This window comes from Meleagris gallopavo, chromosome 31 (genome assembly GCF_905368555.1).
Source record: "Meleagris gallopavo chromosome 31, MGAL_WU_HG_1.1, whole genome shotgun sequence".
Taxonomy (NCBI): domain Eukaryota; kingdom Metazoa; phylum Chordata; class Aves; order Galliformes; family Phasianidae; genus Meleagris; species Meleagris gallopavo.
Window position 1 is genome coordinate 473,831 of NC_139434.1, and position 24,901 is coordinate 498,731.

The window sequence follows — 24,901 nt, forward strand, 5'->3', positions numbered from 1 at the left end:
ATGTCTCGGCAGTCTGCCTGTAAAAGCTTTGGAGGAGGGAGTAGAAGGGGCTACAGCTCTTGCTCTGCTGTTGGTGGCGGCTTTGGAGGAGGTGGCGGCAGCAGAAGCAGGATCAGCTACAGCTCGTATTCTTCATCCAGAGGAGGAGGAGGTGGTGGACAGTGTGGAGGCTTCAGCAGCAGGAGCCTCCATAACATGGGTGGCAGCAGAGGGTTTGCTGCGGGTGGGTGTTACGGCAGTGCAGGCAGAATGGGTGGCTATGGAGGAGGAATAGGTGGCAGAGGAATGGGTGGTGGAGGAATGGGTGGCTATGGTGGAGGAATAGGAGGAGGAGGAATGGGTGGCTTTGGTGGAGGAATGGGTGGTGGAGGAATGGGTGGTGGAGGAATGGGTGGCTTTGGTGGAGGAATAGGTGGAGGAATAGGAGGAGGAATGGGAGGCTTCGGTGGTCCTGGCTTCCCTGGAGGCATCCAACCAGTGCACGTTGACTCGAGCCTCCTGCGGCCCGTCCATGTTGAGATCGATCCTCAGATCCAGCAAGTGAAAAACCAGGAGAAGGAGCAGATCAAGACTCTTAACAATCAGTTTGCCTCCTTCATTGACAAGGTGAGAACTTAGGACCACTCTTATGTGGAGATGAGCGTTTTGAACAAATTCCTGTAGTGTGCAAAAGGATTACATTCCTTGCAGTCAAGTTTAATGTTACTTGACAAAGTCTGCAAGACTGATGGCTTTGTAAGAAGTTGCCATTCAAGTCTTATTAAGTAATACTGAACAATGAAACGGGTTTTCATGCTAATGGAGGATTAAAGACAGCATCATCAGGGCATGCTGAACATTCTCTTGCCCAGTAATTTCTTCAGCTTACTTTGTAGTGATTCAGGGTAAAGTCATCATATTGTATTTAAATGTCCTAAGGAGATCTCATTACTGTAGTTCTATTTGATGTCATTTTCTTTTCAAGAAACCGATCCTATTAATGTAATAGTGTTAAATACATTTCTAGTGATCTTGGATAAATTTAATTTCGAACAGAAACTAAAGAAAGACAGAATCTTTGGAGAAGAATAGATGAACAGTAAATGAGACAGTAATTGCTTTCTTGACTTAACTTCACCTAAGATGAAAGTAATGTATAAAACTGACATGGAGAGAATGGAAGTTACTATTTCAATTGGCAAAGAGTTTGTCCATAACTGAAAATATCAGAATGGCCTCAAAAACAGTAATGCTGTGAATCATCATGCACTTTAGAAACTTGAAAGTTTGAGTCAGCCACAGTGGGTAATTCTCATAGCTTCCAGAAGGAGCAGGAGGTCTAAGAAGTCTGATGCCTCACAGCATCCCAAGGTGAAGGTCTCACACAACCCCCTGTGGGCTTTCAGGTGCGCTTCCTGGAGCAGCAGAACAAGGTTCTCTCCACCAAGTGGGAGCTCCTGCAGCAGCAAGGGCCCTCGGGACCCAGGAAGAACCTGGATGTCATCTTTGAGAATTACATCCAGGGCCTAAGGAGGAGGTTGGAGTCTCTGTTGGGACAGCGGGGAGAGCTGGAATCTGAGCTGCAGAACATGCGCCAATACGTGGAGGAGTACAAAACCAAGTAAGTGCAGAGAGCAGCAAGGCAGGAGAGCTGGGGCAGCATGCAGGTCTCTATTGTCTGCCCGTGGGAGCTCTCCAGGAGTGGGAGAGGGGTTCTGTGGAGGAAAGAGGAGGTACCACCACTACTTGATGAGCCATGCAGGAGACACATCTGGCTTGTCCTCTTCCACAGGTATGAGGAAGAGATCAACAGGCGCACTGCTGCTGAGAATGAGTTTGTGGTGCTGAAGAAGGTAAGTGCAAGGGAACAGGATGGCAGGATGTTGGGAGGAGGCAGATGTGGGACAGAAAGTTTCTGGTTGGAGACAGTGCTTACTGGCTGCTGATAGGGTGGGAAGAAGCCATGGTCCAGAGTGTGATTTTTCCTGTAGGATGTAGACACTGCCTACATGACCAAGGTGGAGTTGGAAGCCAAGGTGGGAGCACTGACGGATGAAATTAACTTCTTGAGGGCCATCTATGAAGAGGTAGGAGCCTTTCCTGGGCTGGGATGGATGATGGATGAGGAGGGGAGATGTGGCTCAGGATCCTGCAGGTGGATGGGTGCCCATGGGGGATGTGTGTGGAGCATCCCTTGGGCTCCTCTGCTCCCATGCTCAGGTTTGCTCCTGTGTTGGTTGCAGGAACTGTCTCAGATGCAGACAATCAGCCGGGACTTGTCTGTGGTGGTGTCAATGGACAACAACCGGCACCTGGACATGGACAGCATCATCGAGGAGGTCAGACGTCAGTATGAGCAGATTGCCCAGAACAGCCGGGCTGAAGCTGAGGCTTGGTACCAGAGCCGGGTGAGCTGGGGAGTGTCATGGCAGCTGGGATGGCCCCTCACTGCTGGATGTCTCCGTGCCATGGAGCCAGGGGACTTTTGGTTTCTGGGTAGGCTGTCTCATGGATGGTTTTCTATGCCTGTGTTATCAGTATGAGGAGCTGCAGAGCACTGCTGGAAGGCATGGGGACAGCCTGCGCAACACCAAGATCGAGATCCAGGAGCTGACCAGAAATGTCCAGCGGCTGCGGACTGAAATTGAGAACGCGAAGAAGCAGGTAGGGATGTGTGGTGTCTGTCTAGCTATCAGCATAAGAGCGTGTCAAAAATAATGTCTATGGATTCTGCAGCACAAATGTGTTCTTCAGCTCTACCACTACTGACCCTGTAGAGTGTTGTCTTTTATCCTTGATCATTCAAGTTGGGTTTGAAGGTTTTTGTTAGGGAATAAAATGTGATCTGAGGGAATGCCCTTCTCCTTCCTCAGAACCAGCAGCTGCAGGCAGCTATTGCTGAGGCTGAGGAACGGGGTGAGATGGCTCTGAAGGATGCCAGGGTGAAACTGGAAGAGCTGGAAACTGCTCTGAGCAAGGACAAGGAGGAGCTGGCTCGCCTGCTGAAGGAGTACCAGGAGCTGCTGAACGTCAAGATTGCCCTGGATGTGGAAATTGCCATGTACAGGAAGCTGCTGGAGGGAGAGGAAAACAGGTACTTTCCTTTATTTGTGTCTTCTTAACCTTTCTTGACTGATCACATGAAGGTGAGGTCTTTACATATACCTTTGGAGATAAATCTTATGTATTCCATTTGATGTAATTCTTAGCCAGAAAAAAAAAGTTTTCCACTTTTCTTACAGTGGCACAAGAACAGTTGTGAAAACCAAAAGAATAGGGAACATGTAGCTAGAGAATATAGGTAGGAGTATTCTCAGCCAAAGAAGCTAGCATGTCCCCAAAGATTAACCCTTTCTGTTTCTTCTCACAGGCTGTGCAACGATGGGATGTCCAACGTCAATGTCTGTAAGTATCCACAAAGCACTGGTAGGTTGCATCTCAACTGAAAAACCTTCCCATTGGCCCATTTATAACCACTATATCTCTTCCAGCTGTGGTAGGCAGGACCACCATCTCTGGAGGAAGAGGAGGCATGGGAGGAGGATTTGGAGGCAGCGGAATGGGTGGAGGATTTGGAGGCAGTGGAATGGGAGGAGGATTCGGAGGCAGCGGCATGGGAGGAGGAATGGGAGGTGTATGTGGCTCAGGAGGAGGCTTTGGAGGTGGAAGCTCTGGCGGCAGCTGTGGAATTGGAGGAGGAATGTACAGCGGAGGCTTCTCCTCTGGAAGTGGAAGGATTTGCGGCTCTGGGGGTGGCAACTTCAGCTCCGGTGGGGGATCCTCCTCCATACGGAGATGCGTCACAACCACCTCCGTCAAGTCTTCAGGAGTGAGGTTCTGAGCCCTGAAGGCCGACTGAGAAAGAAACCAAGCATGTCCTCCCTTCCCCCGGCAGCAGCCCAGCCTCCTTAAATCCATCTCCGATACCCCACCATGAAACAAACTGTGTCCCTCATGGCCAGCATGAGCCAGCTGGTCTACCTGGCTTGTTCCCAGCACGGGAGCCTGGTGGCCGTGACACACTGCTCAACAGCCTCCTACTCAGTGAAGAAATAACAGTCTGAGCAAAGTCTCACATGTGGATACCCCGTACGGAGAGCTGATTTCAAGGAGGAACCGCTCTGCCTTCCTTGCTGCATTGTACATTTCTGGCTGCCTCTGTGGCAAACGTGTATAAAACCACTCTTTCTTCCTCTGTCCTGATGGCCGTAACCCTGGGGTGCTTCTGCATGCAGTACATCCTGTTGCTTCCATTCACTAGAGTCATGGGCTGTGGTACATGAGGGGCAAACGGGACTCCTTCAGTGGCTGCAGGTGCCCGGAGGACTTTTTCTAAACAGAACCGTGCTTGCTTTTCTGTGCCAGGCCCCTGGTGACATGGAGCAAAATGTGCTGTCCCCACCTCCCTTCTTCTTCTGTTCATGGTATGTCCTTGGGATGTTGCCATTCTCAATAAATTGCAGAGAACATTCACTATGTCTTGTTGTCATTGCTTTGGAAATCACTTCCCGGCAGAATGACTATTGCTCAGGGGAAGCAACTGGAGCTCTCAGACTTTGGGTTTGGGTTTGTGTGGTGGCTGGGGTTTGGGTTCCTTCTAGATCAAGGTATTCTATGATTCAGTCATTCAATTCCCTTTGACTTCTGTGTGTAATAGCACTGCCTGAAATAGCAAGGCCACATAGGAGGGGCTCTGGATGCTCAGTCCTCGAATGAGTAGTAGATGGGTGCAGCCTGGAAGCCCAGATTAGAGGAGTGCTGGAGTCTGGAGAAATGTGGGTAGATCCTCCTATAATCCTTCCTTGGGAATCACAATTTCCAGAGCAGGTGTCATCACTTATTGTGTCTTTAAATTACTCAGAGACAATGGATTTACCCATGCTATAATCTAGGGCTCAGTCTTTATGCAGAGTAATGCACTCATTATGGTTCTACTCATGTCACAGCTCACCACAGGATTCTGGTGATGCAGAAACTAAAGCAGACCTAAGAAAGGAGTTTATTTATCTCTTTGCCTTCATGATCATCAGGAAGAAGACATGTAAATGGTATGCAGAAATCAGAAACAGAAAACTATGCTCCTGGTGCACAAATGCTGGCATAGAGTAGCGGTTAAACCAGCAGAGACCAAACACAGTGATTGTGATGGAAAAAGACAGTGGTGGAGAGGGAGCAGACATCAGATCACCATGCTGTTGTGGCTGCATCTGAAGGCGTTGCCCTGGAATGGACTCTTCTATGTGGTAGGGAAAGATGGAAACAGAAATAGTCCTGTAGGCAGCAGCTGCTGGCGAGCATGGATGTGAATGCTGACCTATAACAATCCACAGAGCAAGGTCAGCAGCCATGAGCATCAGTAGTGTTAGAGACTAGCAGCTCCTCCTGCTCTCCACTTACCAGCAGAGGGAAGATGAGGGACTGGAGAGGGACGGTCCATCCTGACCCACGGGCATCTCATCCCAGTGGGATGTCTGAGAAGTTGGACCAGTCTCTCGGTGTGTTTGCTTTGTAGTGAGAGTGAGTGGGAGAGCTTGGGTCTGGCTGGAGGGCATGGGGAGCAAGGTGGGCAGAATGCTGATGTGTTTGATCTGAGCTGAGCTTCAGCTCCTGCATCGCAAGCAGAGATCAAAGAGACAGAAACCGCTCTCGGTAGTGGTGTGGGAGTCCCAAAGCTACTTGCTGGGAGCTGCTGTGTCCCCACAGTGGGTCAGGAGGTGCAGCCCTCTGATAAGACCAACTCCAGGCCATGGAAAAGGGCTGTGGGGTCTTGGGAGAGGCCTGCTCATCCCTGGCAGCAGCGCGGGAGTTGGGGAACACAGCTCTGTTTGTCCCCAGAATAAGAGGGTGGGAAAGCAATGCCTCTAAGCAGCTGGGCCTTTGCCAAGAGTGCTTTGGGTTTGGCTTGGTGAAGAGTCAGCGGCTTTGGTGCCTAATTTTAGCTCTGTTTCTTTTCAGTCTCACTCATTCCTCAGAGTGAGGATTCCTGGTGGCATCTCTGCCCGTGCTGCCTCCAGAGCTTCGTGCCAGGACCTGCCGGCTGTGCGGGACCCAAAGCTGCCGCTTGGTGAGGTCTGCAGCTGGGCTCAGCATCAGCTTCTCAGCCAAGTCTGGGCTTTGCTTTGTGTGGACAATTGTGCTGTGCACGGCTCCTTGTGTAAGAGATCTGAAGGGATTGCTGGAGCCCAGGCTGCCTATCGAGTTTCACCTGGAGGAGGCTGATGCGACTCCAGCTCTGCTATAATCTTCCCATCTTGTCTGGAGACGTCAGAGTGACTCAATCTGGGCGTCTTATCTGGATGAGCTGAGCGTGGTCAGCACCCAGGCATTTGGCTGAGTGAGCACATTTCTCCCAGTTGTGGAGCTGCCGTGTGGGATGTTACAAGCAGCTCCTCAGGTGCTGCCTCCCGAGAAAAGCATCTCCCAGTGGTATTTGGCAGTGTGGAGGGAGGCCGTGAGCAGATTACAACCTGCTTTTTTCCAACAAAACCCAAGCTCCCCTTCATTTCTCTGGGATTGTCCTTATCTTTCCTGGGGATGCCAGCCAAGGAAGAAGACCATTCTCTTGGAAGGCAAAGTGTCCCTGACTCAGTGCTGGAATGGTGCCCATTCTCCAGCTGCAGCCTGTGGCACTGGGTGAGCTGCAGATGCCTGGAGACGCCTTGGCCAACATTGCTTGAGTCCCTTGGGTGTGACATTCCCCACTCTCCCATGTCCCGTTGTGTGAAGAGATTGGTGCCTAGCACCCTGCCTCCCCCAGTGGTGACGTTCAAAGGCCAGTGACGTTCAAAGGCATTTACATCTCTGATTCCTGTAGCTGCTCAGTGGGCTGATTTTCCCAAGTCTTTGAAGCGCCTGTGGCTGAAGGCTGGTACCTGTGTTATTCTCAAAGAGCACTTTATTGCCCGAGTCTTATGAGAGATCCTGAAAGTTCAAACATAAGATATTTATTCCACATTGGAAACTCATATATACTGTATTCTTGGATGACTGAAATGCTGCATAATGTATTTCCTTTGTCATCTATTGATTTTTTTTGGAGTTAAGCATTAGGAATTTTGTTTCTCTTAAGGATTATACTCATGACTAAAATGATACCCAGAAGGCATCAGCACGATATCTATCAGATGAATTTCCTATTTCAGAGCCAGATACTTTGAAGCAGCTGCTTGTGTCTGAAAAATACATTTCTCTAAAGTAAATTTAGTCTTCCTACTAAGATTCACGTGTTCTTACATGTCTTTGCTGTAGCTCTTAAAACATGCACCATATACACTGAGATACCGTAACTCTACTTCTGAAAGCATCCGAGCTTCTTCAAACGCCTTGTTGCCCCTCCTTTAGGAATGATCAGATATGATAACCTCAGCCTGATCCTTCGTCTGCCAATTTAAATAAAAAATGCTACTTTCTCAAGTTGTGGTTTTCCCTGCCTGTATTTTTCTGCTGTATTTCTTTCTTCGGTCATCATTACCACTTACAGCATTGGAAGGGTCCTTCCATTTCTCTCCGGGTTCAGCAGTCCTTGTGTCCATCAGAAAAGCAAACAGGAGAAGCTTGGTCATCCCCATTCTCTTCTTCCTTCTGCTCAGGTTCTTGGTGTCTTGGTACTCAGCTACCTCAGGTGCTGGAAGAAATGTTCTCCGGGAGTTTTCCCCTGGAGAAGGCACTCCCATCCCCAGCGATGGGGATAAGCCTGCTCTTTGGAGCAGAACTAAGCACCTCCTTTCTGGATAATAAAGAAATGCTGACCGTTGTCAAATGTTAATGTGTGGTATTCTTGCTTTACACCACGAAACTGCTTCTTGAAAAACCATCAGCAGTTTTCCACATAAGTAGGAGATTCGGGGTGTGCTTGGGGGAATTGTGAAAGCCTCACTCTTGCTGATTTCCACCAAAATGTTTGTCTGACACTGAACCTTAATGTAAAAGATCCGAATCAAGATAAACCGGGAAATTGTTAAGAACAGATAGAAAGGTGGGAGGAGGGAAGAACATGACTGCATCGCTGTAAAACATATTTTTCCAGATGACACAAAGATATGAGAGTCCACTTACTCACTGAGTCCTATTCCAATGCTCTTGCTCTTTTATTCTCTTCTGCATCGCAAAGCGTATTTCTGGGTGGAGTCAACAATTTGGCAAAAATCTGTTAACCGCACCAAGCTGATGAAGACAGTAAATTTGTTTCCTTTTCACACCCATGTAGACCCAGCCCACCTCTAGAAACAGATAAAAGGGAATGCCTGGAGCCGTGGAGCCAGAGAAGACTGTGCACACTTCTCTCCGCATCCATCCCCAGCAGCACAGCTCCGTTGGTCTTCCTACTCTGCTCATCTCCTCTTGGAAGAAGCAGCCATGTCCCGGCAGTCTGTCTGCAGAAGCTTTGGAGGTGGCAGCAGAAGGGGCTACAGCTCTTGCTCTGCCATCGGCGGTGGCTTTGGAGGAAGTGGTGGCAGGAGCAGGATCAGCTACAGCTCATTCTCCACATCCCGGGGAACTGGAGGCGGCGGACGCTGTGGAGGTTTCAGCAGCAGGAGCCTCCATAACATGGGTGGCAGCGGAAGGATTTCCATGGGTGGCTCTTATGGCGGAGGATACGGATGTAGAATTGTTGGCCTTGGTGGAGGCTATGGAGGAGGATTTGGCAGCATTGGAGGAGGTGTAATTGGTGGAGGAGTAGGCAGCTTTGGTGGCCCTGTGAGAGGTGGCCCTGGGTTCCCTGGAGGCATCCAACCGGTGCAGGTTGACCCAACCCTCCTGCGGCCGGTCCATGTTGACATTGACCCTCAGATCCAACAAGTGAAGTGCCAGGAGAAGGAGCAGATCAAGACCCTTAACAACCAGTTTGCCTCCTTCATTGACAAGGTGAGATGCTGAAACTACATCTCTCTGGGAAAGGGGACTCTGGGGAACTCTTCTGGGCTGGGAAGAGGGAAGTATGCTTCTCAGCTCCAGGTTGGAAGGTCTGGAAAGCAAGCATTGTTCTTTTCATTGAGTCCTCCTAGAGAAATGTGAACATTTTGCTTCTGCAGGGAGATCAAAGGCCTTTCTCTAATTCTGTTTTATCCAGATCCTTTCTTACTTTCCATCTCTATCTTTCTCTGAGGAGACAGGCCAAAGTGATCACAGGGTACTCAGTTATCCTGAGCAGTTCTTCAAGTCAGTCCTCTTTCTTCTCAATGAACAAGAAGTGTAGGAATGAAATTTCAATTAATAATTGGCAGTTCCTTAATTAGCTTCACATACAGATCAATGTTCTTCGAGTTCTCTGCAATGGGAGAACATGAACTGGAAATTCCTCATATTTTTTCTAAGATGAATGTTCTCCCATATAGAGGAACATGAGAGTTCATTCACTAGAATGTAAAACATAAAAGATCTAATACTTCAGCAAATTAATACTTGATAAAATTTGCAGTTGGAAAAAGGAGTAGTCTGTTAACCTGGAATCTACATATTCTTATAGGTATTCAACAAAAGAGAAAAAATGAGGCAGAAGAGAAGTCAAATTAATGTATAATTGAAGGAAAAGAGGAGAAAGAAGGGAGGAAACATTCTCTTAGAAAAGAGGCTTTAGAAGTCATGGTTCTGTTGGTCATTTGAGAAATTATTCCCTTAGCCTTCAAAAGAATTAGGAGATTTGAGGGGAGTGATGCCTCACAGCATCCCAAGGTGAAAGTCTCACACAACCCCCTGTGGGCTTTCAGGTGCGCTTCCTGGAGCAGCAGAACAAGGTTCTCTCCACCAAGTGGGAGCTCCTGCAGCAGCAAGGGCCCTCGGGACCCAGGAAGAACCTGGATGTCATCTTTGAGAATTACATCCAGGGCCTAAGGAGGAGGTTGGAGTCTCTGTTGGGACAGCGGGGAGAGCTGGAATCCGAGCTGCAGAACATGCGCCAATACGTGGAGGAGTACAAAACCAAGTAAGTGCAGAGATGCAGTGAGCAGCAAGGCAGGAGAGCTGGGGCAGCATGCAGGTCTCTATTGTCTGCCCGTGGGAGCTCTCCAGGAGTGGGAGAGGGGTTCTGTGGAGGAAAGAGGAGGTACCACCACTACTTGATGAGCCATGCAGGAGACACATCTGGCTTGTCCTCTTCCACAGGTATGAGGAAGAGATCAACAGGCGCACTGCTGCTGAGAATGAGTTTGTGGTGCTGAAGAAGGTGAGTGCAAGGGAACAGGATGGCAGGATGTTGGGAGGAGGCAGATGTGGGACAGAAAGTTTCTGGTTGGAGACAGTGCTTACTGGCTGCTGATAGGGTGGGAAGAAGCCATGGTCCAGAGTGTGATTTTTCCTGTAGGATGTAGACTGCGCCTACATGACCAAGGTGGAGTTGGAAGCCAAGGTGGGAGCTCTGACTGATGAGATCAGCTTCCTGAGGTGCATCTATGAAGAGGTAGGAGCCTTTCCTGGGCTGGGATGGATGATGAGGGGAGATGTGGCTCAGGATCCTGCAGGTGGATGGGTGCCTATGGAGGATGTGTGTGGAGCATCCCTTGGGCTCCTCTGCTCCCGTGCTCAGGTTTACTCCTGTGTTGGTTGCAGGAACTGGCTCAGATGCAGACAATCAGCCGGGACTTGTCTGTGGTGGTGTCGATGGACAACAACCGGCACCTGGATCTGGACAGCATCATCGAGGAGGTCAGACGTCAGTACGAGCAGATTGCCCAGAACAGCCGGGCTGAAGCTGAGGCTTGGTACCAGAGCCGGGTGAGCTGGGGAGTGTCATGGCAGCTGGGATGGCCCCTTACTGCTGGATGTCTCCATGCCATGGAGCAAGGGGACTTTTGGTTTCTGGGTAGGCTGTCTCATGGATGGTTTTCTATGCCTGTGTTATCAGTATGAGGAGCTGCAGAGCACTGCTGGAAGGCATGGGGACAGCCTGCGCAACACCAAGATCGAGATCCAGGAGCTGACCAGGAATGTCCAGCGGCTGCGGGCTGAGATTGAGAACGTGAAGAAGCAGGTAGGGATGTGTGGTATCTCATTGGATGCCTTCGTTAGGCTCAAATGTTGACTGTAGGTTGTGGGGCAAAAATGTATTCTTCAACTACCAATACTGACTTTGTAGAGCATTTCCTTTCATCCTTGACCCCTCTAGTCTGGGTTTGAGGATTGCTGGTAGGGGACAAAATGTGACCTGAGGGAATGCCATTGTCCTTCCTCAGAACCAGCAGCTGCAGGCAGCTATTGCTGAGGCTGAGGAACGGGGTGAGATGGCCCTGAAGGATGCTAGGAGGAAATTGGAGGAGCTGGAATGTGCCCTGAGCAAGGACAAGGAGGAGCTGGCTCGCCTGCTGAAGGAGTACCAGGAGCTGCTGAACATCAAGATTGCCCTGGATGTGGAGATTGCCATGTACAGGAAGCTGCTGGAGGGAGAGGAGAACAGGTGAGTCCTGACACTGTCCTCCCCTTGCCAAGGTTGTTCCTCTCCTTATGATGGGCTGAGTGTTCATAATCTCTCTGTCCATAGAATTGGGGTCACATTTACTCTAATTTTTCCCCAAGTGTTTATGATTAAAATATAAATGAGGTGTTCACAGGGACTGTGTCTGTCCCAGTGTTACTGATGGGCATTAAAAGAAACAGGAACTCAATGAAGCACCTTGGCAACTGCACTGACCTGAAGAGCTCTGTGTTGTATTGCATTGACATCTTATGTTCCTCTCCCTGCATAGGCTCTGCGGAGACAACCCGTCCAACGTCAATGTGTGTAAGTAGCTGTGCGTCTTCCTTGCACAAATGATTTCTCCCATGTTTTGCTGGAATTCCCAGGCTGCCCCTTGGCACACACTGATCCTCTCCTTCTCTTGCAGCTGTGGTCGGCAGAACCACCATTGCTGGAGGCAGAGCTGGAGGCTTTGGTGCTGGCAGCGGCATGGGAGGAGGAGTATGCACAGTCGGAGGAGGAAGCATCATCGGAGGCAGCTGTGGGGTGGGAGGAGGAGTGTATAATGGGGGCTTCTCCTCTGGGAGTGGGAGGATGTGTAGCTCTGGAGGTGGCACCTTCATTCCCGCGGGAGCATCCTCGGTCCGGAGATGTGTCACCACCACAACGGTGAAATCTTCGGGCGTGAAGTACTGAGCCCCAACCTCAGTACCACCAAGGAAAGAAGCATTACCCGCCTCCAGCCTGTGGCACATTCCCAGAATCCTGCAAAGAAATGAAGCATCCCGCCTCCTTCCCGGAGGCAAACAGCAGCAGAACACCACCCTCTTGGCACCGCTGCTGCTTTCCCCACTCCATCAGTCTCCAGGGATGAAACATTTATGGCCCCGCTAGGAAATATCTCCCTCGGGGTTACCCGTCACCGGAGAGTTCATCCAAGAGCCCTCCTTCCCTCGTGCCAGGCTGGCTGAGCAGAAGTGTGAGCGGATCTGCTCTTTCCTTTCCCTTCTGAGGTCTCTTTTTCAATGGCCATGTTCTCCTTTGCGCTTCCTGCGCGTCCTGCATGTTGCCTACATGCTTGTTTCAGCTGTATTCATGGAAGCAGAAGAAATGTGGCAATGCCCCATAGTCAGGCTTAGGAGTGAGAAGCAGTTCTCCAGAGGATTTGGCAGCTTTCATATTTTATTGATTTGTATCACTCTTCTCCTTCACAACTGACATGTGCATGACCCTATTGCAATCCTTCTGCTACCGGAATTTTACTGCCTTGCTGCTTTCTACCAACATCCCTTCCCCCAGATTCTTTCATTACCAATAAACTGCAGACAGGTGAAAAGATTTCTCTGTGTTGTGTCATTAAATGTTCCCTAGGGGAGGGTACAAGAGGACACAGATATTGCTCCTTGCTGTAGCAATGGCAACACAGTGGCGCAGAGCCGGGCACATCCCTCTGTACAAATTGCATCAAATGGGGACATGATAGGGACGTGCAGCAGGTTGCCTGTCCCCATGAGTATCCAGTGCTCTCCAGGCTAAGAGCTGCCCAAATGGGGAAGGAGGTGGAAGATGGGCCCTCATCTTCGTTACAGAGCCACGTGGCACCACCCTGCTCCTCCCCAGCAGGATCCCTGCGTCTACAGGAAAGAAGAGCCAGGAGCATGGCATGGGAAGAGGACAGGGTTTGAACATGTCTATGGAACATGATGGTCTGAGTGTGATAGTTGGGACGTGGCAGCTGGATTGGGGTGGGGTGAATGTGACCATTGGGATGAGGTATAGTTGGGATGTGGCAGTTCAAATGCAATAGCTATGATGTGGTGGTTGGATTGGGGTCGTTTGAATGTGGCTTTTGGGATATGGCAGTTGGATTGGTATGTTTTGAACATGGCCTTCAGGATATAGCAGCTGAATTGGGATGTTTTGAATGAGGCCCTTGGGATATGGCAGCTGGGAACTGGCAGCCTGAATGCAGCCATTGGGTTGTGGCAATTAGCCAGTGGTGGTTTGAAGATGGACATTAGGATGTAGCCACTGGGACCAGCCCAGGGCATACACAGCTACCCCACTTCCACCACATTGCATCCCTGCTGTGGTGGCACCTGGAATTCCAACAAGATGTGCTGGAGACCTCAGTAGGGGATGTATTCCATATCTGGTTGTCCTCCACTTCCACAGTTGGTAGTCCTTCACTTCCAAGGCTAGTTGTCCTCCACTTCAGCGGTTGGTTGTTTTCCACTTCCATGGTTGGTTGTCATCACTTCCAAGGCTGTTTGTCCTTAACTTCCACAGCTGTTTTTCCTTCAATTCCATAGCTGCTCCTCCACTTCCACGGCTGGTTGTCTTCCACTTCCATGACCATCTTTTACTTCCATGGCTGGATGTCCTCCACTTTCATAGCTAGTTGTCCTCCACTTCCACAGCTGGTTGTTCTCCACTTCCACAGCTGATTGTCCTCCACTTGCACAGCTTGTTGTCCTTCACTTCTATTCCTGGCTGTCCTCCACATCCACAACTGTTTGTCCCCCATTTCCACAGCTGTTTGTCCTCCATTTCAAGGCTGGATGTCCCCCACTTCCACAGCTGGATGTCCTTCATTTCCATGGGAAGATCCTTGGGCCAGATGAGGGCGAGCAGCACCATCTACCTGACATGCAGGGCTTTTACACAGCGACTGGCACCTCCTCTGTGAGTGATAGAAATGCCCAAGATGCTGTGTGGACACAAATTGCTCACAAAGAAAAGCAGCATGAAAGGATGAGACGTAGCCTTGAACCTGCTATTATAACTCCAGATCATCCAGCTAGGTTAGTCATTAGCCCTCCATAAATTTCATCCCATCGCATCCCAATTAATTTGATTAATGCTTGGGAGGAGCGAGAGCTGGATGAGTGAATCAACACTGGCTGCACTGGTGAATGTGCACGATCCTTCTGTAGGCACAGTGTCTGGCAGATAAAAGTACGGAAACAGAGTTGGTTTTTGCTCCAGAGTCCTTGCCATCCAACTCACAGAATCGCAGTATCACATAATACCCTGAGATGGAAGGGACCCACACAACACCACAGAAACTCAAACTCAGTCCTAGAGTGGTATCCCAATGCTCCCTGAGGGACTTCTCTGGGAAGCTGTGCCATGCCCACCGCCCTATGAGGCAGAGCCTTTTCCTCACCCACCTACCCTCACCTAACACAGCTCTGTGTGTTGTTCTCTGAAGCCAAACAAATGAGGAAGAAACAATAGTTCTAATTTGAACCCATTTTACTATCACTTTTTTCTCCAAAATGTTCTTTCTGTTGATACACCTGACTGAATTATGCCAGGCCATAACATACCTTATCCTCCTGTTTGCAGAATCAGTGACATTTTTGGTTCTGAAATTTGCAGCCTGGGATGGGAGAGCTGAAGCAATTATCTCCTATTTCTTCATCCCAAAGAAAATTTCAATAATAGATACAAACCTAGGCAGTGCAAAGCCCTGGAACGTTCTTGGAGACTTCTTTAAAAGAAAGTGAAGTTCTTGGATATGTTGAAAGCAGGAAGCTAAAAGTCCTGCAGTGCCTCATGCACAGCATCCCTTCCCAATGCCATCTGACAACATCAAGCCAACAGCTCTGGCTGCAGGTTTGGTCCCGCAACAGCTGCTGGCACTTCTGAGTTCCCTGAGTTCCTCTGGAGTGTGGCCAGGCTGTCACATGGAACCAGTGGAGTCTACCTTTCCTGTCTACTGGGGCTGTGTAAAAGGGAGCTGAGCTCATTGCTCAAGTCCTTACATAGGAGATGGGGCAGCCTGTGGCTGGGTTCTACGAGGCATGCTGAGAGCTGCAAGCTCCATTTTAAGCACAGATCCCTACTTGCAGTAAAGGGAGTGGTTTTGCTTTAAAATCGGTGAACTCATTTGTGAAACTGCATCGGTCTCACCGAGCAATGATTATGCTTTAATTGCTAACATTTTCAGTAGGGGAAAATTGTTGCCATTTAGAACATAGAAGATAAAAAAAAATTAGGTTTTATTTTTGTTGTTTATTTGTTTATTTTCATTGTTTGCAACAACATTGGCGCTCAAATATCTGGTGGCTCTAGGTCAGACATGAGCTAGTGGGACCCAGAGCCATTTTCCTTCTGCACCGTGTGCTCAGCTCCAGGTTAGCACTGCTGAGGTGGAGCAGAATGGAGAGCTCACCCTCCACAACACTAAAAGCAAAGTGGAAGAATTCTGCAGAGCCCCCAGAGAGGAGCTGGGCCATGTGTTGGAGTGTCAGGGCTTGTTGGGTGGGACGCAGAGATGGCTGCGTGCAGGACATTGCCAGAAGCAGAGTAAGCAAGCAGGTGTCCACCATATGACCCAGATCCGGGTGCGAATAGTGCAGTGTTCTTTACACTGGAACTCAGAAGGAAATATGACAGTTGCCATATTTTTATAAGCTACTGGTGAATGAATCCAGGTGACATGATATTGGCTGTAATTAAAGCTGTAATGAATTTTTAATTGTTACTAATCAAGTTTATTATGGGAGGGCCTCCGGAGACACCAAGATTGCTTCCCTTGAGTTGGTCACTGAGCAAATATGGAGAGGACTCACCCTCTTTGCAGCCGTATTGGATAGGACAGCAAACAGCTGGTGTGCAGGAAACATTTGTCTTTATGAGGAACGCTGCTTTGTGGGAAGGATGGGAAGATCGTTTCCTGGGAGGTGATCCGTGGTGCTGTGTTTACATGGCACATCTCCTGAGCAGCAAGGTCCTCTTAATGGGTGAGACGTACAGGGCAATGGAGCTGAAGTGCTGGGAGGTAATGTGAGGCTGAAAGGAGAAATCAGCTTCCCTTGGTCCCTCATGTCCTCTTCAAATAGCAGTGGCACCCCTTGCCTTCAGGTCTACTTATCCAAGTTCAAAAACAGACCAAATGCTCAATTAAACGCTGACCTCTGCAAGTTCCTAAGCAACCATCAGATACCACAGAAACACAGAATCATAGAACCATAAAAGCATAGCTCGGTTGGGTTTGAAGGGCCCTTGAAGATCATAGTCATAGGATGGTTGGGTTAAAAGCGACCCCAGAATGCCCCCAGCCCCATCCCCTGTCCAGGGCAGGTCCCATCAACTTCCCAGGGCTCCATCCATGGCCCTGAGGATGAGAAACCTACACTTCTCCAAGCAGTATGCCAGGGGATCAGGGGCATCAGAGCAAAAAATTTCCTCCTAACATTTCACCCAAATCTCTCCTTTTTTAGCTTAAAGCCATTCCCCTTTCTTCTATCTCGCCTCAGAAAGAGGCAGGAGCGAATTCTGCTGTCTCCCATGATGGAGGCCCAAACTCTCCATGTCACGGAACATCCTGAAGGGGCTGACAGGAGTCTCTGTGCTCTTATTTCTGTTCTTATTCACCTCAAATCCATTGTGAAGATTGTGCTACCAGTCAGGCATCTTCCATCCTGATCTTCTCCCTTTTCTTTTTGATGTCAACCCTATTCCTCTTTGCCTCTCCCATCCAGCCCAACCCATGGACATGCTGTGCTTCCTGCTCTTTCTTGGCCCCATTTCATCCCCTCTCAGCTAAAGCTGGGACGGGTAGAGCAGGATTTGCTGAATTCTGTCAACCACATCACCTGTGCGTAGTGCTGACAGCAACACTTCCAACTCCTCTTCCTCACGCCCACTCTACCTTGGAATCTGATGTTTCTCCGCCCTCCATTCTGCTCCCACGCTCACTTGCTCTGACCAAAGAGCTGGGTCATGTACTCTTACGTTCACACTCCTGACTCCGCAATCCACGTTTTCTGACCTGCTCTACTGCTACTTGAAAATCCTGGCATGACACAGCACGATGATCCACTCTGAGCTACAAGCACAGATGGAAACCTCTGCATCTCCCTGGCCTCGAGATCTAACGCCAAATTTGCAGACATGGTCATCAAATGCCACTAGAGGGCTTGTGCAAGGGACACTACCCTGCTGTCACACACTTGCTCGTGTCCTCCAGGTTGATGACAAATTGACTTTCCCCTAAATTATGGGATGTGGACTTCGGGTTGTCAAGAAAAACACTACCTGAAGAGAAGACTTGCTTCAAGCTTGTGGCTGACAGACTGATGAAAGATGAAAGGACAAATGATGGATTGGATCTGCCTATAGCCCTGCTTGCAACAACTCAGTCTGAGCTGCTTTAAGGGATTGATACTGGGCCAGAACATCAACTGGAATAGGTACTAGTGCTGTCTCAGACACTTTGCACTGATCTTGCAGGTCTTTGGAGCAGCATTCTGTTCTCCTTCCCAAGATCACTCTCTGCAGACCCCAGTATAAATGAGTTAGGTCATCTGTGTCTCAACAGGATTTGGAATCTGCTGGAGCAAAGGCTGGGCCAGCAGACAAAGGATGCTTTCTGCACCTGGCTTGGCTTGCCTTCTCATCTCTCCCATCACAGAATCACAGAATCATTTAGGTTGGAAAGGACCTCTAAGATCCCTAAGTCCAACCTCAACCCATCCCACCATCCACTGACTATATCCTCAAGTTCCACATCTCCACTGTTCTTGAACACCTCTGTGATCACCTCCCCAATCCCCCGGACAGCCTGTGCCAATGCATCACTGCTCATCCAGAGGTGAAATTTCTCCTAATATCCAACCTGACCCTCACCTGGCACAACTTGAGGCCATGACCTCTCATCCTATTGCTGTGACCTGGAGCAGAAGCCAACCTCCTCCTTGTCCCAACCTCATTTGAGGGCATTGTAAGGAGCCATAAGGTCTCCACTAAGTTTGGTCCAGACTGATCCAACCCTCTTCTCTTGACCACTCTCTATAAGCCCTGTGCTCCTTCACAGCATTGTTGCCCTTCTCTGGACATGTTCCAGTGCCTTGATGCCTTTCTATAGTAAAGGACACCAAGCCATGCAGACGTGGGAGGGAATATAGAGATCATTTGCAGCAGGAGCTTTTCCAGTGTTGGAGGGATGGAAGCATTACTGTCTGGCAGTTCACAGCTGGGAGGATGCACTGGTGCTTAGTGCTGCTCAGGTTGCATGGCAAATCCCTTTGGTGAGCACTGGTTGTTTGATGAAAAGAGAGCCGCTGCTCCTCTTCATCGCATCACTGCCCCTCAAGAAGTCTGCATGGTTCCAGACCTCCCAGCACCCCAAGGTTGTTGACACCAAGGTTCAGGATGTGCATACTCTGGAAAAAGAACAAACCAAGATCCTCAGCAAAAGCACTGCCCGCTTCATTGACAAAGGAGGAGTTGTGGCAGAGGTGTAATTTTTTCTCCCCATTGCATTTGTAAAGACTCATAGCACCCAGGGTTAATAGGTCAGCACAGGGGGAGTTTGTTTGGTGGCTGAATCTGAGGGTTGGGGACACAGCGGTGTGCCAGGACACCAGTACTGAATGCAGTGGGATAACTTGGGCTCTGGACCCCCTTTGTCCACGTTGAGGACTCAATAGTTTGCATTGAGCTGCACTGCCCTTGGTGGACTTTAAAGCTGAGCACCACTAGAGGGCTCAGAGAAGACTTCATGTGCATTTGAAATGTATGTAGATACACAACCACATCTCAGTGACTCCTTATTGTACAACACCCCCTGTCCATAGAACCACAGAATCACTAATAATGGAAAAGACCTCTAAGACCACCCTAACCCTAATCCTAATTCCCCAACCCATCACCACCATATCACTAAATCATGTGCCTCAGTGTGACATCTACATGTTTCCTGAACACCTCCATCTCCCTGCAAGGTGGAGCAGGAGGGAGTTTATTGCTGATAATTCTGGTATGGACAAAAGCGAACGTAGTGTGATGTGGGGGAAATTGTGCCCTGGGTGCCAGGGGTGCTTCAGAGCCTTCTGCTTTTTCGAATCTGTGCAAATAAATGACTGTGATGAGCAGCAGCTCCATGTGGTTTCTTTTCAAGTTGGTTTCCTCTTGTGGTTTCCACAACCATGGGCTGACACATCCCATCCCTCTCCCACAGCATTATCTGCAGGACTTGGAAAATGTGCACAACCAAACTGGCCGGCATGGCCTTATGGCACTGACCCACCTAAAGCAAACCACAGCAAGTGTTGCCCCATGTCCCACAGTGCAAGAGCGAGCAATGCCATGCACTGGTGTGACATGCACTGCTGCCATGCAGTCTGGCCCCTGGGTATGATGGAATAGATCTCGCAGGAACAGTACCATTTTTGATCCTGGAAGCAGAGGTTGTTTTGAAACCAGAGGTCTCTGTGGAGAGGATGAATGCACAGAGATGCTGTGGGAAGCTCTGGGCTGGTTGTTGCCACAGCTGTCACCATGTGGGCAATTGTAGCCCCAGTGGAGACTGGCAGAGAACTCCCCAAATAACACTGCTTTTTGTGCTACTTTAAGTCTTCTTCACCTGTTTTGTTGTCCTGTTGATGCTGTTATTACTCTGATGGAGCTAATGACAGCAATTGAGCTTCCAATAACTCAAAAGAGCGATTTACTCAATTGATCAAGTGCTGACCTTGATTGGACTAATTATCAGCTCTATGCCAATTGGAAGGCCAACCCAGGCAATGCATAGGCATGATTGCGAGGGCGCGGCGATCTTCCCAGCTGTGACGACACTCAGCTCGATGGAGGCAGCACTGGGACCCACTTCTTTCATAGGCTGCTAATCATGTTGTTTACCGGATTCTGAATATCTGCCAGAATTGTCCCCAGCTGCTTCAGCTTCCTATTGGGGTGGGAAGGATGTTATTAGCATTGTTCTCTGTCATGAACAGAGTCTGTGGGTGCTGCCTCAGCCCTCTCCACACATCTTCTTCCCCATCCAGAGAGGAAGGGCAGATGCACTGTGCATGAAAGCATTTCTTGGGTTTTCTTGGTTTTTATAGAAGTGGTAAGAACTACAGAGATGTTTAATGACTTTGCCTTCTATAAAAGAGACCTCATGAATGGAGCCATGGCTCAGCTGGATGGACTGTGTCCCTCTCAGGGGATGTCACCCCCTTCTTCTTCTCCTTTCCTTATTCACAATGAAGATTTGGATCAGGAGCCACCCCAACCTTTTCCCTTTGTTTGTACTGCAGATGCCTTTAGCATCAACTATTTTTGCTCTGGGAGAGCAGCTGTGCATAGATAGAAGTCATGATTTCTTGTGACACCTGATGCATTTAAGTTGGAGTTCAACCCAGTTTCCTCTCTGTGCTCATTTTTCCTCTTCTTTTTTCTTTTTCTTTTCTTTTCTTTTCTTGGTTTTTTTTTTTTTTTTTTCCTCTGTGTTGGATCTCTGCTTCTCCTGAAACCCTTTGGAGATTCCATCTCCTCATTGCTCCAGCACTGCACGCCCCAGCTCCAGGGCATCAGTCGTCTTCATAATGCAGCTGTGTAAAGTAAAGCTAAAGAACGCAACTAAGCTCTGCTTCAGCCACTGAGAGTTGTGATTTGTAACAGTGATAGAAGAATTACTTCACCGTTTTCACACATTATTTTGAATTGGTACTTTCACATTCTAGTAGGGGAAATAAGGGATTACCAGATATTGTAATCATGATTAGTATTTTCTGAGCAGATCGCTTAATTAATATTATAGGTGGTTAAAAGTAAGTTATAGACTTGTTTACCTTCCTGCTAACCTAGAATAATTAGCCATTAGTCATTTGTTAACGGGATTGCAAGGCAAAGCAATACTGTATTTTCTATCAGAAGAATCACTGCTGGTCGGGACCTGAGGCTAAAATTGACTCCTACCCCCGACCCAAAACATCTCAAATGGGTGAGAAAGGATGGGGACGAACCAGCCTGAAGCCAACAACAGGGAAAACTCATCCTTCAAAGCCTTGGCATTCTCAGAAGTAAATGCTCAACCCAAGGCTGGCCAAGGGGAGTTGGGTCACTCCCCACCAGCTCTCCTGGTTGGATATTTGGAGAAATTTCACCTCTGAAAGAGTGGTAATGCATTGGCACTGACTGTCTGGGGAAGTGAGAGAGGTCACTGTCCCTGGAGTGCTCAGAACTGTGGAGATGTGGCACCTGGGGACATGGTCAGTGGGCACAGAGGGATGTGTTGGGGCTGGACTGGGTGAGCTTGACTGTGTTTTCCAACCTTAATGATTCTTTGATTCCTGTTATTCTTTCACCCCCTTGATGCTGTATCTGAGCTCTTGGTTCCAACCACATACAGGCTGATCTGCTCTGCCCCTCATGCTTTGACTTCCACTTTATTCTTTCTTCCATCCAAAAAGCAGCCACTCACATGCCAGCAGAACTGCTTCTTACCATCCAAAATACTGCTATCTGCCTCCACAGATCCACATTATGGGGCAGCTCCCAATAGAGGGATGATGGCACATGCTCACACACCTGGCCAGCACTGACCCCAGCCTGCACCCTGCTTCTATACAATGACACCAATGCTTTCCCACAGAATCCTTCTCATTACCAAAGACAAAGGGGCATTTGCCCCCAAAATCATTCCTAGACAGCAGTCAATACCAATGTGTATTATCCCTTCCCTCCTGTCTTAGGGAGACATCCCCAGACTGTATGTTCTCCTACAAGACAATGGGGGAAAATGAAAGTCTGTGGGGAGAGGACATTTATCTGTGGGTGTCTGCATAACCTCAGTCCCATTTCCTAGGTGACTGAGGCCCTATTTACGCAGCTGTTTGGGCAACTGCTGATCAAGATCTACTATTTCAATTTTCCATATGCATGCCTATCTCTTCCATCTGGGCAGCTCTTAAGTACTGTATTTATGTCTTACTGCATTTATGTCCTACTGTACCACACTGCTGGATGCCCATTGCACTGCCAATTTCCTTTTCCTTGGCTCATCCAACTTGTAAAGCCATCAATTTCTGTCCCAAGTTGAATAGAAGTAGATCTTCTCTCAAATCTGCTCTATTTTAGTCACGTTTTGGCTTTCTATTATTAATGGCTTAAGATAGTCCTTCCAAAATGTTGAGATATTTTCTTGAAATGAGCCTAAGTACCAGTTATGATGTTTCCCATTTATTTCTTAGGTTGACTGGAGATGGAATGAGAGATATTTCCCATTTGTTACTTAGTTGACTAGAGGTGGAATGAGAGAGGGAGCTGGTGGGTTCCTCCTTCAGCTGTTCCCAAGAAAACCAATGTGTGGCTTCGTGAATTGTATCAATGGTTTGAAAATGCTAATATTTTGTGTGGTCCCTTGGTAACATGGATCTGCTGGAGAAGGACTCAATTTGCACCACTTTCACCACCCAAACTCAGGAGCTGATGAGTTCTCCAAGTCCCATTCTGGTCCATGGAGGAAAATGAGAGAGGCAAACTCACGTCACCTGTGTAGGAAACTTCTCTGAGTGGGAGAAACCACACATGGAGGTTCTGGGCTCTCTATAGAAGAAGCCCAGACAGCAAACTGTGCCTCAATGACTTACTGGAAACTACTTCAATTTGCTTATTAAAAAAATACTACCAGCAAAGACCCAGATGCTCGTGGCCATGGGAAGCCCCTCTTCAGGGAGGGAAGTCCTTCAGAAGGACTCTGCTCTCTGGTGCTGGTCCATGGTAAGGATATGTTGAACTGGAAGTCTTTTTGTCTACACATTGTGGACTCTCTTCTGCATGAATGATCTGAAGGCACTTGGACACATCTGAGAGCAATGCCAGGTCCTTGCAGGGGAGAGGAACTTGTGACATCTCCCCCTCCATCCGCAGGATGTGTCGACGAGATCCAGCCCAACAGGTCCAGGTGTGGCCAGGTTTGCTGTGCCAGGGCTGAGCTGTGCCAAGGATGGTCACAACAGCAGCCTACACGCCGTGCCATGTGTACATGGCACATGGGGCAGGGTGGCTGCTCCATCACACAGGGGTTATAGGAAGCAGGACAGAGCTGCTTTGGGAGTTGATGCAGCGGTTCTCCACATCTGAATGGGCACCTGGTTTGCTTCAAGCAGTGAACTGATGTATTTAGGACAGTGGTTTGTACCGACACCTGCAGCCTTTGTTCTACATGGAAATGGCTTGTTTGGCCCATGGGTGTTCCCTCCCCTGGCTCGTGGCACTTCCTTCCCAACCCATGTGGGTGATCCATCTGCTGCTGGTTCATGGTGTATGGGGATGAGCTGCTCTCATCAGGAAAAGAGGAAGGATGAGGATGAGCAGACCCCAAAGCTCAGCAGATAGGTGGAGGGGCAGCATTTCTCTAGCAGCTGCTGCATGTCACCAAGAAAACGTTAATTAAGGCGAGGAAAATGGGTGTTTTAGCTCAAAACTGGTAAGGAAAACGATGAGTCATGGCCACTGAGTATCAGCTCCTCCTGACGGGAAATCTGATATTGTCTTAATCTTCACCTGAGCCTAATAACAGCCCCGAGGTCACATGGGATTGTCAGGCTCTGCAGTGATCATGCACAGTATCTCCTCAACAAAATTCTTCAGGGAGCAGACAAAGCTCAGGACTTGACAATACAGGAGTGAAGAAGAGCACTTACGTTTTGTTCCCTTGAAATGAAACTGCATCTAGGAAATACTGAGCTGAACCAAAGCAGAAGAGGAAGGATTTTGTGTAAAATCCTAAGTGCTGTTTGGCAGATGCATTGTAACGGATCTGTTTCCTACTTCTCCATCTTAAATTATGATCTTTTCTACTTTTTTGGTGTTGTCTGTTTACCATAGTTATTCTTCCCAGCAGGACGCACAGTTCTCAACCGAAGTCATGTTTTTGTTTAGGTATATTAAAAGAGGTTAAATTCAGCTGGAAACTTTGTTAAAGTTCTCAGTAATTGTAAGTAACTGTAAGTTACTGTAAGTAACTGTTGAAGTTTAACTACAAAAATGTAGCACAAATGAACTGCCTGGGCTGCTATTGGCCATTCCTGGGGTAAGGCTGTAAGAGACCAAGTTTTGTACCAAAATAACCCAGTATTTCTCATTTAGAATTATTGTTTTCAGTGTTGGAATTAGATGACCTTTGAGGACCTCTTCAACCCAACCATTCTATCATTCTATGATCTTGAAGGACCCTTTCAACCCAATCATCCTATGGTTCTGCGATATATAAGGACCCTTCTAACCCAACCATCCCATGGTTATGTGATCTTTAAGGACCCTTCCAGCCCAACCATTCCATGGTTCTATGATTCTGTGCCTGGAGAAAACTGTGTCTACTTCTGGGAAAAGGCCTTCATCTGTTCACTGAGCCCCCAAAAACTTGCTCATTTCTATTTATACCAACTGGTCTAATGGCAGCCCTTAGCTTTCCCTACAAACCCTTCAATTTAGGGGATCTTCCCAGGGGAAGATCACAAAGCCCTGACCACACAACCACTGTGCAACTGAAGGGTGCCCAGAGTGGCTTCCTCCAGCATCTTTGGAAGGAAGAGCATCATTCTGGAGACACAAGACAAAGATGAAGACTTGATGCTCTCAGGACTTGGCTGCCAAATGCTTTTTGACATGTCCATGGCCATTACATCTCCACCAGTATGTGCTGGGGCTGGAAAAGTAAAGAAAACCCTGCACAGAGATGGTGAGAAAATGGAGGGGGGGATCAGAGTGATGCTCACCGGGAGAATCTGGGCA

At 48.5% G+C, this 24,901-nt stretch overlaps 2 protein-coding genes across 5 annotated transcripts; both read left to right on the forward strand.

The window, feature by feature from the left end:
- Positions 1 to 4,450, forward strand: LOC104910877 (keratin, type II cytoskeletal 6C-like). Of its 4 annotated transcripts, none has more exons than XM_085212194.1 (11): positions 1 to 361; positions 440 to 606; positions 1,386 to 1,600; positions 1,772 to 1,832; positions 1,971 to 2,066; positions 2,223 to 2,387; positions 2,518 to 2,643; positions 2,853 to 3,073; positions 3,350 to 3,384; positions 3,471 to 3,533; positions 3,585 to 4,450. In XM_085212194.1, exons 1-11 carry the CDS (start codon positions 1 to 3, stop codon positions 3,818 to 3,820), a joined length of 1,746 nt encoding a protein of 581 aa, XP_085068320.1. In that variant the 3' UTR covers positions 3,821 to 4,450. The 4 variants fall into 4 exon arrangements, with proteins under 4 accessions (XP_085068320.1, XP_085068321.1, XP_085068322.1 ...); XM_085212195.1 differs by having other exon boundaries at positions 3,471 to 3,509; positions 3,573 to 4,450; XM_085212196.1 differs by having other exon boundaries at positions 1 to 349; positions 431 to 606; positions 3,471 to 3,509; positions 3,573 to 4,450.
- A 3,809-nt stretch (positions 4,451 to 8,259) lies between these two features.
- Positions 8,260 to 12,064, forward strand: LOC104910878 (keratin, type II cytoskeletal 6C-like). Its single transcript, XM_085212203.1, has 9 exons — positions 8,260 to 8,844; positions 9,687 to 9,901; positions 10,081 to 10,141; positions 10,280 to 10,375; positions 10,525 to 10,689; positions 10,820 to 10,945; positions 11,148 to 11,368; positions 11,658 to 11,692; positions 11,796 to 12,064. Exons 1-9 carry the CDS (start codon positions 8,335 to 8,337, stop codon positions 12,062 to 12,064), a joined length of 1,698 nt encoding a protein of 565 aa, XP_085068329.1. The 5' UTR covers positions 8,260 to 8,334.
- Positions 12,065 to 24,901: the final 12,837 nt, after the last annotated feature.

Coding starts and splice junctions, on each gene's coding strand:
- LOC104910878 (XM_085212203.1), top strand. CDS start 8,335: ATGTCCCGGCAGTCTGTCTGCAGAAGCTTTGGAGGTGGCAGCAGAAGG. Junction 10,690..10,819: donor AGGCTTGGTACCAGAGCCGG/GTGAGCTGGGGA, acceptor CTGTGTTATCAG/TATGAGGAGCTGCAGAGCAC. Junction 10,946..11,147: donor TTGAGAACGTGAAGAAGCAG/GTAGGGATGTGT, acceptor GTCCTTCCTCAG/AACCAGCAGCTGCAGGCAGC.
- LOC104910877 (XM_085212193.1), top strand. CDS start 1: ATGTCTCGGCAGTCTGCCTGTAAAAGCTTTGGAGGAGGGAGTAGAAGG. Junction 2,644..2,852: donor TTGAGAACGCGAAGAAGCAG/GTAGGGATGTGT, acceptor CTCCTTCCTCAG/AACCAGCAGCTGCAGGCAGC. Junction 3,074..3,349: donor CTGGAGGGAGAGGAAAACAG/GTACTTTCCTTT, acceptor TTCTTCTCACAG/GCTGTGCAACGATGGGATGT.